General features: G+C 39.4%; 1 protein-coding gene across 1 annotated transcript in view; it reads left to right on the forward strand.

Annotated features, from left to right (window-relative positions):
* The window catches only part of bicc2 (bicaudal C homolog 2), a 34,741-nt gene that overhangs the window by 14,589 nt on the left and 4,246 nt on the right, over window positions 1-15,906 (forward strand). Inside the window, exons 10-16 of the mRNA XM_063001019.1 lie at window positions 5,060-5,279; window positions 5,381-5,517; window positions 5,765-5,952; window positions 9,747-9,879; window positions 11,213-11,252; window positions 12,502-12,653; window positions 13,957-14,149. Coding sequence (XP_062857089.1) covers window positions 5,060-5,279; window positions 5,381-5,517; window positions 5,765-5,952; window positions 9,747-9,879; window positions 11,213-11,252; window positions 12,502-12,653; window positions 13,957-14,149 — 1,063 coding nt within the window. The remainder of the gene's footprint in view (window positions 1-5,059; window positions 5,280-5,380; window positions 5,518-5,764; window positions 5,953-9,746; window positions 9,880-11,212; window positions 11,253-12,501; window positions 12,654-13,956; window positions 14,150-15,906) is intronic.

A 15,906-nucleotide genomic window follows, 5' to 3' on the forward strand; every position in this document is an offset into this window, starting at 1 on the left:
GTAATTAAAAGTGTATATTTTTTTCAGTGGGTGAGATAGTTATTTATTGTTTACCTACATAGTGTACCTGATAAATGACCAATGTATTTGGCTCGTTAGCTTGGTACACCTCAAGAATATGTTGAAATATTAAAAATGCTACAAATACCTTGGTGTCCATCTTGACTGGACTGAAAGTGTAACACAGAGGCTGTCTACAGAAAGGGCCAAAACAGACTGTATTTTTAAGGAGGCTCAGGTCCTTACGCTTACATTACATTTTCGGCACTTAGCAGATGCTTTTATCCAAAGCGACTTACAGTACTGTGACAGTATATTGTCTAAGCAATTGAGGATTAACGGCCTTGCTCAAAGGCCCAACAGTTGTAATCTGGCAGTGGGGGGTCTTGGACCAGCAACCTTTCCATTACTAGTCCAGTACCTTAACCACTAGGCTACAACTGCCCTTCAAGATCCTTCAACGTATGCAGCAAGATGCTACATATTTTTTATCAGTCTGTTGTAGAAAGTGCAATTTTTTAAGCAGCTATCTGCTGGGGAACAGCATCAGAGCCAAAGACTCCAAGAAGCTGAACAAGCTTAAAAGGAAGGCTGGCTCTGTGTGGGGTTTTGCTCTAGAGCCCCTAGAACTAGTTGTTGAGCAGAGAATCTTGCACAAGCTGCTCAATATAATGGACAACACCTCACACCCATTGCAGGACCTGCTGATTAAACAGCAAAGTACTTTCAGTGGAAGGTTCCGCTGCAGTAAAGAGCGCTACAGGAAGTCTTGTCTGCCTACAGCTGTGGCAACCTATAATGACTCTCACGGGTGCAAGAGGAGGACGCAGAACCTATAGTACCCACGAAAGACAGTAAACCTTACAAATGGTACTACTTGACTTGCAAATTTGCACATGGTACTGTTTTATTTGCACAACTATAATTGCACACATAATGTATATAACTGCACCTTTAAGGCCTGCACCTTTAATTATATATATATATATATATATATATATATATATATATATTTATATTATATTTATATATATATTTATATTTATATATTTATATATACGTATATATATATATATATATATATATATAAATATAAATATATATATATATATATATATATATACAGTGTATCACAAAAGTGAGTACACCCCTCACATTTCTGCAGATATTTAAGTATATCTTTTCATGGGACAACACTGACAAAATGACACTTTGACACAATGAAAAGTAGTCTGTGTGCAGCTTATATAACAGTGTAAATTTATTCTTCCCTCAAAATAACTCAATATACAGCCATTAATGTCTAAACCACCGGCAACAAAAGTGAGTACACCCCTAAGAGACTACACCCCTAAATGTCCAAATTGAGCACTGCTTGTCATTTTCCCTCCAAAATGTCATGTGATTTGTTAGTGTTACTAGGTCTCAGGTGTGCATAGGGAGCAGGTGTGTTCAATTTAGTAGTACAGCTCTCACACTCTCTCATACTGGTCACTGAAAGTTCCAACATGGCACCTCATGGCAAAGAACTCTCTGAGGATCTTAAAAGACGAATTGTTGCGCTACATGAAGATGGCCAAGGCTACAAGAAGATTGCCAACACCCTGAAACTGAGCTGCAGCACAGTGGCCAAGATCATCCAGCGTTTTAAAAGAGCAGGGTCCACTCAGAACAGACCTCGCGTTGGTCGTCCAAAGAAGCTGAGTGCACGTGCTCAGCGTCACATCCAACTGCTGTCTTTGAAAGATAGGCGCAGGAGTGCTGTCAGCATTGCTGCAGAGATTGAAAAGGTGGGGGGTCAGCCTGTCAGTGCTCAGACCATACGCCGCACACTACATCAAATTGGTCTGCATGGCTGTCACCCCAGAAGGAAGCCTCTTCTGAAGTCTCTACACAAGAAAGCCCGCAAACAGTTTGCTGAAGACATGTCAACAAAGGACATGGATTACTGGAACCATGTCCTATGGTCTGATGAGACCAAGATTAATTTGTTTGGTTCAGATGGTCTCAAGCATGTGTGGCGGCAATCAGGTGAGGAGTACAAAGATAAGTGTGTCATGCCTACAGTCAAGCATGGTGGTGGGAATGCCATGGTCTGGGGCTGCATGAGTGCAGCAGGTGTTGGGGAGTTACATTTCATTGAGGGACACATGAACTCCAATATGTACTGTGAAATACTGAGCAGAGCATGATCCCCTCCCTCCGGAAACTGGGTCGCAGGGCAGTGTTCCAGCATGATAATGACCCCAAACACACCTCTAAGACGACCACTGCTTTATTGAAGAGGCTGAGGGTAAAGGTGATGGACTGGCCAAGCATGTCTCCAGACCTAAACCCAATCGAACATCTTTGGGGCATCCTCAAGCGGAAGGTGGAGGAGTGCAAAGTCTCGAATATCCGCCAGCTCCGTGATGTCGTCATGGAGGAGTGGAAAAGCATTCCAGTGGCAACCTGTGAAGCTCTGGTAAACTCCATGCCCAGGAGAGTTAAGGCAGTTCTGGGAAATAATGGTGGCCACATAAAATATTGACACTTCAGGAACTTTCACTAAGGGGTGTACTCACTTTTGTTGCCGGTGGTTTAGACATTAATGGCTGTATATTGAGTTATTTTGAGCTAAGAATAAATTTACACTGTTATATAAGCTGCACACAGACTACTTTTCATTGTGTCAAAGTGTCATTTTGTCAGTGTTGTCCCATGAAAAGATATACTTAAATATCTGCAGAAATGTGAGGGGTGTACTCACTTTTGTGATACACTGTATATATATATATTTATTTATTTATTTTTTTATTTATTATTATTTTTTTTTTACCCCTTTTTCTCCCACTTCAGCGCATCCAGTTTCTACCCGTCAATCATCCTCTCACTAATGCTGGTCCCTGCTCCTGATTGGGGAGGACGAGACTGCTCCACGCCCCCTCCGACACGTGCACAGCAATCGAACATCTTATCACCCACACTTGACGAGTGCTGCGCTGTGCACGGAGGGCCACACCCCCTACCACACTCCTTCCCCATCTCCGTGCAGGCGCCACCAACCAGCCAGCAAAGGTCGTAATCGCACTAGTCTGAGAGAGAGTCCCTATCCGGCTTAGTCCCGCCCCTTTTCTGAACAACAAGCCAATCGTTGTTCATGTAGCCGGCAAGGCAGAGCCGAGATTCGATACGATGTATTCGAGATCTCAGCTCTGGTGAACAGCGTGTGTTTTACCGCTGCGCCACCTGAGCGGTATATACAGTGTATCACGAAAGTGAGTACACCCCTCACATTTCTGCAAATATTTCATTATATCTTTTCATGGGACAACACTATAGACATGAAACTTGGATATAACTAAGAGTAGTCAGTGTACAACTTGTATAGCAGTGTAGATTTACTGTCTTCTGAAAATAACTCAACACACAGCCATTAATGTCTAAATAGCTGGCAACATAAGTGAGTACACCCCACAGTGAACATGTCCAAATTGTGCCTAAAGTGTCAATATTTTGTGTGACCACCATTATTATCACTGCCTTAACCCTCCTGGGCATGGAATTCACCAGAGCTGCACAGGTTGCTACTGGAATCCTCTTCCACTCCTCCGTGATGACATCACGGAGCTGGTGGATGTTAGACACCTTAAACTCCTCCACCTTCCACTTGAGGATGCGCCACAGGTGCTCAATTGGGTTTAGTCCATCACCTTTACCTTCAGCTTCCTCAGCAAGGCAGTTGTCATCTTGGAGGTTGTGTTTGGGGTCGTTATCCTGTTGGAAAACTGCCATGAGGCCCAGTTTTCGAAGGGAGGGGATCATGCTCTGTTTCAGAATGTCACAGTACATGTTGGAATTCATGTTTCCCTCAATGAACCGCAGCTCCCCAGTGCCAGCAACACTCATGCAGCCCAAGACCATGATGCTACCACCACCATGCTTGACTGTAGGCAAGATACAGTTGTCTTGGTACTTCTCACCAGGGCGCCGCCACACATGCTGGACACCATCTGAGCCAAACAAGTTTATCTTGGTCTCGTCAGACCACAGGGCATTCCAGTAATCCATGTTCTTGGACTGCTTGTCTTCAGCAAACTGTTTGCTGGCTTTCTTGTGCGTCAGCTTCCTTCTGAAATGACGACCATGCAGACCGAGTTGATGCAGTGTGCGGCGTATGGTCTGAGCACTGACAGGCTGACCTCCCACGTCTTCAACCTCTGCAGCAATGCTGGCAGCACTCATGTGTCTATTTTTTAAAGCCAACCTCTGGATATGACGCCGAACACGTGGACTCAACTTCTTTGGTCGACCCTGGCGAAGCCTGTTCCGAGTGGAACCTGTCCTGGAAAACCGCTGTATGACCTTGGCCACCATGCTGTAGCTCAGTTTCAGGGTGTTAGCAATCTTCTTATAGCCCAGGCCATCTTTGTGGAGAGCAACAATTCTATTTCTCACATCCTCAGAGAGTTCTTTGCCATGAGGTGCCATGTTGAATATCCAGTGGCCAGTATGAGAGAATTGTACCCAAAACACCAAATTTAACAGCCCTGCTCCCCATTTACACCTGGGACCTTGACACATGACACCAGGGAGGGACAACGACACATTTGGGCACAATTTGGACATGTTCACTGTGGGGTGTACTCACTTATGTTGCCAGCTATTTAGACATTAATGGCTGTGTGTTGAGTTATTTTCAGAAGACAGTAAATCTACACTGCTATACAAGCTGTACACTGACTACTCTAAGTTATATCCAAGTTTCATGTCTATAGTGTTGTCCCATGAAAAGATATAATGAAATATTTGCAGAAATGTGAGGGGTGTACTCACTTTCGTGATACACTGTATATATACTGTATATTTTTATATATATATATTTTTATTTTTGTATCTTATTTTTTTGCATTACATTACTTACTTACATTTTTTATTCTTTCCTGTGCTACATAATGTGATAATTTTTGTAAATTGCTTCTGTAACACTGCAATTTCCCTTCAGGGATCAATAAAGTAATCAATCAATCAAAGTTTTTTACATACCTTAGCATGATGATTTGATGTCTGTGTTTCACAGTCGGTGGTGGTAAAGGGTTTGGAGAGGAACATAGCCAACCTGTATGAAGCCAGAAGACTTCTGCTAGGTCTGGACTCAAGTGAGGTCTCCAGTTCAGCAAAGAACTCAAATGAAATTCCTCTAGTGACAAAATTATCTGTTGAGCCCCTGGTGGTAAACAGTGGACTTACAAACTACTGCCTCAACATGCTAATGCAGCAGCTTCAAATCACTGAAACAGGTGTGTGTGTGTGCGTGTGTTTGTACATACGGTTTATAAGTGTTTATAAGTATACCTCAGGACCTGGTTTTTGAGTGTTAGCCTCATTATTAATCTTTCAGGTTCAGCCACTGTCACCACGTCAGATTCAGCTACTCCTGTCCCTGTAAAGTCACGTCCATCTCCCCCACCTGGATTGGCCGCCCTTCCAGAAGAAGGACGACTGGGACTAAGAGGCACAGACACTAAACTAGAGAAGGTTGTGCATATTAAACACTATCTATCCACTTATCATTTATCTAAGCACCTCTAATCTGATTCTAAACGGAATTTAATGTGAACACGTCGTTGATGTGAGTTTGGCTGAAATATTCAAATCGCTCAGACAATTCCTACTGGGAATTTCAACAGAGTGCCCAATTTGTGCACAATTAAAAGGCAATTATGCAGTTCACATCTAATCACTGTGCAGCCAAGGACCGAGAACAATTATTTTTTGTTTTTAGATCCTGGAGAATGAGGATCAGTCAACAAATGAAGCGAGCAAAGAGTCTGAAACACAGGTCCAAGAGGTCACTGAGTTTAAAGACATTCCTGTCAGGACTGCATTGTCAGTCAGGAGGCACAGCCAATCAGAGGTTACCAGAGACCAGAGCCATGAGGCACGCCAGACACTGACACAGACCTCTCCAAGGTAAGACGTGTCTTTTTGTTTTTCTCCTAGACATTAATATTTTGCCCATGTGAAGAAAAATACACTTCATGGCCAAGCACATGAGGAACACTCGTTTTCTGGACATTTTATTTCAGAATGATGGGCATTAATATGAAGTGCTATGACAAATGTGTCCCTTATAAGTGTTTGTAAACTGTATGTGTTCAATTGTCTATCTCTACAACCTATATTAAATGAAATATATAAGCCATGTTAAGTTAAAGTTTATATCAAATGACAATAATAAGTTAAAAGTTATATTATAAAATTATTATAATTTTGAAAATAATCAGACATTGGCTGCAACCGAAATCGCATACTTCCAAACTGAACAGTACGCGAAAGCAGTAGGCGAGAGCAGAAATTGTGTCCGAAAATACCTAGTATTCATTAAACAGTACACGAAAAGTACCCGGATGACAGTACGCAAAAGCAGTACGCGAGAGCAGGAATTGTGTCCAAAAATACCTAGTATTCATTAAACAGTACACGAAAAGTACCCGGATGACAGTACGCGAAAGCAGTACGCGAGAGCAGGAATTGTGTCCGAATACCTAGTATTCATTAAACAGTACACGAAAAGTACCCGGATGACAGTACGCGAAAGCAGTACGCGAGAGCAGGAATTGTGTCTGAATACCTAGTATTCATTAAACAGTACACGAAAAGTACCCGGATGACAGTACGCGAAAGCAGTACGCGAGAGCAGGAATTGTGTCTGAATACCTAGTATTCATTAAACAGTACACGAAAAGTACCCGGATGACAGTACGCGAAAGCAGTACGCGAGAGCAGGAATTGTGTCCGAATACCTAGTATTCATTAAACAGTACACGAAAAGTACCCGGATGACCTATTGCATGAGTAGTCATTTTTGAGTATGCAAACACAGCGGCTGCGTCCGAAATCACATACCTAAACGGTACGTATTAGATTTGAGGAAGTGCACACTGCTCGGCCGGTACAGCAGTACGCTCTTTCAGTACACAAGTGTGCAATATGCACGCAACTTCGTACGTACAACACCTGCCATCTTACCAACGTCTCGTGATGCATAATGTCACATCGGCAGTTATAACGATTTTAAAATCAGACAAAATTAATTCTGCCGTTCTTCACAAAGCTACTGATAACGCTATTCAATCATAACATTTTAATTTTTGTCTTACTCAGCTTTCCGCCATTTTTCTTCTTTGCTACGAACGCCTTTGCAGCTCCAGGTGAATTATGGGATAGATTGTCGGACCATAAGTGTGCATTGTTTGCATACTCAAAAATGGCTGCCCATGCAGTAGGTCATCTGGGTACTTTTTGCGTACTGTTTAATGAATACTACGTGTTCTGACATACTAACCGCTCACACATACTGCTTTCGTGTACTGTTTAGTATGGAAGTATGCGATTTCGGACGCAGCCAGCAAACTTGCGGCCCGCTAATCTAACCCATAATTCAACTGCCGCTGCAAAGGCGTTCAGAGCAAATAAGAAAAATGGCGGAAAACGGAGTAAGTCTGATTTTAAAATTGTTATAATGGTGGCGATGTGACATCATCGCGGACGTAGTGTGTACGAGCTTCCGTACATACTGCACACTTGCGTACTGAAAGAGTGTACTGCTTTACCAGCCCAGCAGTACCCACTGCCTCGAATTTAGTACGTACTGTTTAAGTATGCGATTTCGGACGCAGCCATTGTGTCTTTTCACAATCATGACCAAAACAAATAGAGAGACAATACAATAATTAAATACTTCATCATCATTTATTCATTTAAACAATTTGCAACATGTAATTGAGACAATTAGATACACATCGTTCACTGATTAATCTGTCTCCTATCTCCATGTCTCTATTACTGGCAGGGCATTTAGCTCATTTTTCTATGCAGGCTTGTTTTAATTCAGATTTTCTAAATGAGTCAACTACTTTTGGGGAACTGTCGGGTCTGTTTCTTGTTCAATGTAGTATATGCAGTTGCTTAAGGCCCCCAATTCAACTGGAGCTCCACAGCAATGCATTACATAATGTTGTCTTTTATTACAGCTATTTAAATAATATTTTAAATATAAAGAACATATAAATAACAGAAAAAAATAACTATTGTTAATGCAATTTAGGAGAAATTACATTAAATGGGAGTTTAAATGACTATCATTTTTCAAAGACAACATTACAAAAATAATGTGCTTTAACTATATACTTTGAATAAAAAACTTTGCATCCTAAAGTAAACAATAAATTAATAGGACAATATTGTTAATACAACAAAATGAATAACAATAGAACTTTATTGCAAAGATTAAGTAGATATTTTTAATTACAGCTTCTACTGTACTGTATATGTCGCTGTTGTATTGTTTATTCTATGTTTATATATAGTGTTCCTTTTTATATTATTTAATTAGATGTATATACAGTATGTTGACACCTGCACCAAGAGAAATTCCAGTACATCTGGTACCAGGGGCGGCTCGTTCATTAGGGCGATCGGGCGACGCACCGCCAAAGGGTGAAAGGGAAGATATTTTTCTATCACATTAAACCAGTGTTAAACGTGCCTGCGTCACATGTAATTGTTCCTTATTTGGAAACTAAAGGTGATGTTCCGTATTTTTATCAATGGGAGAGAAACGCTGCAAATTAGACTGAGACAGGGCTATGTATGAAACAGAAGGAAACTGCTGCTACCGTGGGAATTAAAAGGGCTTTGGTTATTATTTTAAGTAGTGTTCACTTTTAGTCTTAGTAACGCCGTGTGTAGGGCGAAAGTAAAGTAACACAAGCAGGGCCGGCACTTTTCTCACTGCCCCCCTAAGCAACGCAGTCCAGAACCGGGGCTGCATGTCAGTGTGAAGATGGATTATGTAAGAACGTTGTTTACACTATTGAGAGAAAATGTTACATGATGTTCTTTATGTTGTTTTGCCTAAAATATGGTTTGAATTTATTATTATAAAGAATGAAAATAATAAATGTTAAACAGCCTAAATAAAACTGTGTATGACCCGTTATATTTTTTATAGGTGCAACCCTAACTGCCTACAACCCTTTCCCCCCCCCCCCGCTCCCGCTCAGATAAACACCCCCCCCCCCCCCCCCCCCCCCTCCACCCTATGCCCTCCGCCAACTCACCAGCCCAGGGTGTTCCTTATTTCCAGTTCTGACAGTTGGCAACCCTAGTTGGAGCAGCTAGCATCTAAAATAAAATGCTGATGAAGATTGTTAGTGTGAAGGCTTTACTTAATTTTATGATTAATTGTAAAGCTGCTCTCTCTCTCTCTCTCTCTCTCTCTCCATGTTCAAAGTAATTTGTGAGGGCAAACTGACAGATGACTTAAGATGTTAATTATTTAAGCTTTAATTTACCCATTGAACGGGTCACCTTGGCCATCATCGCAACAATTGCCCCCCCTGAGAGATTTGGCAGGAGCCGCCACTGTCTGGTACTTGGCGAATAATAAAAATTCTGATTCTAATTCTGAATATAATTATGATTTGTGCCTAAACATACTAGGGCCAAATCATATGATAGTATTAAAAAAAGACAAATAAATTATCAAATGTTTGCTGAGCTCTGGTAACTCATTTACAGTAAACTATCTTACAGCATTATTAGACCGCACACATTCCTCTGTGACACTGCACAACACAAAAGGCCTTTAAAACGCAATGTACCATCCTCATAGCAAAATCACACTGCAAAATTTCAGTTGAATTTTATTTACATATATTTATTTGTGTGTGTGTGTGTGTGTGTGTGTGTGTGTGTTGTAGTAGTAGCAGCAGCAGCACTAGTAGTAATAGTAGCAGATCTGTAAGGATGGAGGTGGATGGTGTGTATTATAACAGAGACAGACGATGCAGTCTCAGGATCTTTCCCTCTCTGGAAACAAACTCCAATAATGAGGTAAGGAAGTCACCCTCATCTAGTACTGAAATGACACAAATGTAACAAAGATTTGATATTTCAGAACTCTGTCAAAGCAAGTATTTGATTTCATACATGATCAAGAACAATTGTACCTGATAAATGACCAATGATTTTTGGCACATTAGTATAAGAGGCAGACAATAACTGGAATTTTAAAAAGGTATATGTTTTCTTTTTTTTCAATGGATGGGATGTAGTCATTTATTGTATACATACAAAGTGTGTGCGTACTTGTACCTGATACATGACCAATGATTTTTGACACATTAGCTTGCTAAACATCATTTTTTTAAGTTGTGTGCACAATTAATACACAGTTAACAAATTCCAAATAATATATTACTAATAAAAATGATTTTCACAAACCTTAGCACACTGAGTTTTCTTGCCAAGAACAGTTTTACATTATAGGGAATGAAGTACTCAAACACATTTTTGTAATTTAATATACCATCATTACATTTTTCCATGTTACAAAAATAATGTGATTTAATAATATCTACTTTGATTAAGAACATTAATAGGACAATATTGTTAAGACCTCAAAATAAGGAACAAAAGTACTGTATTGCAAAGATAAAGTAGATATTTTTAATTACAGCTTCTACATGTATACGATAATAAAGTAATTCAAATTTTGTAGTATTGTAGTTTAATATTAACTGATATATCATTTCAAATTAATTTCCGTTTTATTAGGCTACAGGTACTTTCTCTAACTGAATTTTTCTAAATATATTTTCTATATATATATTATGTTCTGTTGATGACATTCAATACCCCAGTGCAGAGAAGCTCATATCATATTGCACCCACCTCTGTACTTTACTATGAATATGCTGTTTTTGGAATTATATATGCAACCCTTCTTTCTATACTTTTGTATGGGCCAAACTCAAAACTATACTAAAAATTTGCATTTTCTTAGTTCTTGCTAATTTTCTGTCTAATGATTTGTTGATATGACCATTAAAAGACTTTTCACGTTCTGCCCATTTTTGCTTGGAAGTGTACCAACATGGCTATCTACCAACCTGGCTGTTATATGTTGCAATAGAGCTGTTTATTACATTGCAGTGAACAGTTAGTAATCAGAACTTTTAATAACAAGCACATGATTTACTTAAACTATAACTTTGCTTGAAATAATTTGTACAGAGTAACAACCTGGGTAACAACCTATTTACATTCAAGTGCATTGACTCCTACATTACATGCTTACTTAAACCTAAGCTTCTTTTCACACTATTCATTTTAATACATAGCCTGCCTGATATCACACGAGCCAATAATTTTGCTTTCATTACAGAATCAGGAATATGAGCGGAAGAAACTTTTAGCCAATCAAGGTTTGTGTTTCTTCCTCCCTCCCTCCTTTCTTTCGCATTGTTTGTTTCTTTTGCTCATGGGCTTTTTGCAATTGTATGACATTACTATATACAAATTGGTACAACTGTCTATTTTGTAAATTATATGAATACAAAATTATTATGTGCATAAGGGTATGCATACAGTGGTGGATTGTCCTGCACTTTGTAAGCACTAGCTAATTCACACCCACCCTGATTGCTGATATGTAAAAAGAATATCATTTACTAGGCAAGAATTGATAACTACATTAGAAGAAAAGTCACACAGTTACAAGCGGTAGTATTCTTAGACCCAGGTAGGAGGTGTAGCCTAAAGATTGAGGACAGACTTGCAATTAGAAATAATTTGGATGATGTGTGTTTTTAAACCAACTTAATTAGCTGTTTATTAAAAATACTGAACAGGTGGCTACAATCTTTCCCTAACTGGTTGAAATCTGTATTAAAACAGAAAAGAGAAGAAAACAGATAGTGATGGATAGCGTTGTTCATGTAGCCACCCAGCTCCACGGGATGGCAGAGCTGAAATTTGATATGATGTATTCAAAATCCCAGCTCTGGTGTGCTGGCGTATTTTACCGCTGCGCCACCTGAGCGGCCCCAAAGACCCAGCTTTTTATGTGGCACCCATTTAACAAAATTTTAAGACAAATTGTGAAACAATCACATTCATCATGGTGTCTTTGTAGCTCAGAAACCGATCAGTAAATGATTCACAGTGATGGTTCATGGTGCAAAAGAGAAAGATAGCACTGTAATACACCCACAAAATCCCATGATTACATGTAAAAAGCCTCCCAACCCCTCACAAATTCATTCACGCACATTCATACGCTCTTACTGTGAACATGTAAGGTACTGCAACTTTCAAGGTCTGGAGTTTGAATCTCAGCTGTGCTATTGATCTGGAGATTTGGCTCTGCCTCTGCCAGATGGGTGATAGTCTAGCAGAGTAAGTTACAGTGGGGAAAATAGGAGTGACTATTTTCTAAGAAGGCTAAGAAGGAAAAAAGAAGAAAATTCAAAATAATAGATTTTTTAAGAAATAAACAAACAAACTACTATTAACAAACACACTTGCCACTACTTGCTATTAGATGCTATACCTGTTATTAAAAGCTATTATTTTTACTATTTGTAGTGACGCTACTGCCCAATACTGCAAATAAATGAAATCGCTACACATACAGGATTGACTATTATTGTGTGTATTTTTTGTGCTTGGCAGCCATGCAGAAAAACCCAGTGGTGACAGAGGTTCGGACCCCCACTGACACATGGAGTGGTCTAGGTTTCTCTAAATCGATGCCTGCTGAGGCCGTTAAGGAATTACGCAGTGTGAGCCGCCGCTGCTACAAAGCCTACCTCAATAATCAGCAGGTACTCACACACATACACATACACACACACACACACACACACTCACACACAAGCTTAATATGCTATGCCTCATCAGCCTCTGGTCTTTCTTGTTACCCATAAATTCTGTGGCCTAGTGATAGCACCTGTAGCAGTAATGCTACATTTTAAAATCTCCTTTATGGAGGTTAAGCAGGCCAGCAGTGATTTGTTTAAGCTTATGAGCAGCCACTACATAAGAGAATTCACAACAGAGCGTACAAATTAGAGCTAATGACCCGATTATTTTGAAGGCACTCACACATATTTCCTCATACACACAATAGCAAACCGAATGAAAAATGTGATTGTTATGCAGTGCAGCAGAGCGGCTATGTAGTTCAGAACTCCAATTACCAGCTATCAGGTCATAGAGAAAGAGAAATGCATTACTGTCACATTTATTCCACCGTTCGCTCTGTCTATGGCTCCTGCCCATCGCCTCTGATAAGATTTTAAATCTAGTCTTATACTGGCATCAAAGAGGCTATGGGCATTACTTAAAAAGCACACTTTGATTTTTAACTGTTCTTTTTCTGTAAAAGAATAACAGTTTTAATCCAAATTAATTGGGATTTTTTTTTACATGCTGGATTTATATATACATACAGCACATCTATATTTGGTTAAATGTCCTTTTACTGTAAACACATTGAGAAGACATCAGGTTCAATAGCTTTGGTGTGATTTTGTTTGTGAAAAAAGGAAAGAAATCTATTTAAAGGATGTTTTAAAGGTTTATAACTAATATTTGTACTTCTTCCAACCATAGTTTTGGTAATGCTCAATTTCTATAGTAATTTTGTAACTACACAGAAACTATGTAGGAACTAATGAATAGATAAACATAAATGGATAGATAGATAGACAGACAGACAGACAGGCAGCTAGACAGATAGATAGATAGATAGATAGATAGATAGATAGATAGATAGATAGATAGATAGATAGATAGATAGATAGATAGATAGATAGACAGACTGACAGACAGACTAATAGACAGACAGATGGATAGATAGACAGATGGATGGACGGACAGATGGATGGATGGATAGACAGACAAATAGATGGATGGATAGATAGATGGATGGAAGGATGGATGGATGGATGAATAAACAGATAGATGAATTGATAGATGGATGGATGGATGGATGGACGGACAAACGAACGGATGGATGGTTGGACAGATAGATGGATGGATGGATGGATGGATGGATGGGCGGACGGATGGATGGACCGTGTTGTATTTTCAGTAGTTAGAGCACATGTTCTATTTCTCATGCAGTCATGGAACTCTCAGAGTGGAAAAGAAAGAATGTGTAATGGGAGTGATTCAGAGAACTGGAGAGAGAGACGAGGATCCACATCATCTCCAGTGTCATCATCCTCTTCATCCTCCCCAACCTTCTTCTCTTCCTCATCATCAGCCATGACTGCGTACAGCTCCTGTTCAGGCCGCACCAATACAGAGAAAACATGTAAGTAACATGTGGTTACACTGAGTATGAAAGAGTAGGAGGTTTAAAATATGGTTTATCTGTTTTATATACATTTATCTGTTTTTAAGGTTTTTGTAAACACCAAAATACTAGGCTTTCAAAGAAAACTATACAGCCAATACATATAACACAGTTGTAGCCTAGTCATCAAGGTACTGGACTAGTAATCAAAAGGTATTAGACAGTATACCAACACAGTACTGTAAGTCGCTTTGGATATAAAAGCGTCTGCTAAATGCTGACACTGTAAATAAATAAATGAAAATGAAACATATTCTAGGGCTCATATCTAGTTTTGCCCGTGTAAAGTTAGACTCTGACTTTGCTCTGAGATCTGTTTGCATGTTGACATGGCTCCCTTTTTTAAATGTCAAACAGGATTTAGAAACCCACTGATTCAGAAGGAATGATTGTGTGATTTTGTAGTTAAACAAAACAAAAAGGTTGGTTAGCTCTGCTCATCATATGATCAGGTAGTAAAGACTGCTTTAAAATTGATAGTACTCAAGAAAAGTACTGGGAAACAACTAAGCTGTCTGCAAGTTCCTGCCATCACATGTTATTTTTCTTGCATATTTTCAAACAAGTCAGATATTAAGCCTGATCAATTATCAATATACAAAAAGTTAATGAAAAATATGTATGCTGTATAAATCCTATCAGGCTTTGGTCACCTCCCTTCTGTATTTCTACCAATGTTGTGTTCTAGTTGCTTGCTTGTTCTAGCACCTTGAGGCCTCCCATCACAGACTTCTAATTTATTTAGTGCGCCACTCTTACCTGCTTTTCTCACCTTACACTATATTACCTTCTCAGTCTTCTTGCATAGACTTTTCTCCTGCATGCCCTAATTTAAAGTCGACGTTGCCTTTCGGCACAGACAGTCAGCCTGTGCAGCCACCTTAGACTGCGTTCATCTAAATATAAATAAGGCTAGTTTGTCTGCACCCAAAAGACTGAGCCACAATCTACAAATGTTTGTACAGATCTCAGAAGGTGGATCAAATGCAGGCATTGATTTAGTTGATTTTCAAATTAATTTCTTAGCAACTTCAGGTTGCAAGATGATCAGTACAAACTACAAAGTACTTGGAACAGTGAGGACATATAGTCCATAAAGTCCAAGAATCATACAAATCATGTCTGCTATGAATTAATAAAAGCAAAAAAGCAAAATACATTGCTTTAGAATTGGCAAAGCTTAAATCTTGACCAAAATTGATCACTGTTTAAATAGTCAAAAAAGAAACTTCTGTCTTGCATGGCAGTCTTTATGCCCATGATAATTTAAAGCTTGCTTGACTGTGGACATTGTCACCTAGACAGGTCCTTTCTGTGTGGAGTTTGCATGTTCTCCCCGTGTCTGCGTGGGTTTCCTCTGGGAGCTCTGGTTTCCTTCTACAGTCCAAAAACATGCAAGTGAGGTAAATTGGAGATACAAAATTGTCCATGACTGTGTTTGACGTTAATGAAGTGAACTGATGAATCTTGTGTAATGAGTAACTACTGTTTCTGTCATGAATGTAACCAAGTGTGTGGAACATGACGTTAAAATCCTAATAAATAAATTATTCAAAGTGACTTAAAATTATTACTGAATACACTTCAAGCAGTTGAGGGTTAAGGGCCTTGCTTAGGAGCCCAGCAGTACCGTAATGGCTGAGATACCACTGCCCTTTACATACATACATACAGTATCTTTGCAAGTATTAAGAAAGTTGATTTAAACTGTGTAT

The sequence above is a fragment of the Trichomycterus rosablanca genome, chromosome 1 (assembly GCF_030014385.1).
Source record: "Trichomycterus rosablanca isolate fTriRos1 chromosome 1, fTriRos1.hap1, whole genome shotgun sequence".
Lineage (NCBI taxonomy): Eukaryota > Metazoa > Chordata > Actinopteri > Siluriformes > Trichomycteridae > Trichomycterus > Trichomycterus rosablanca.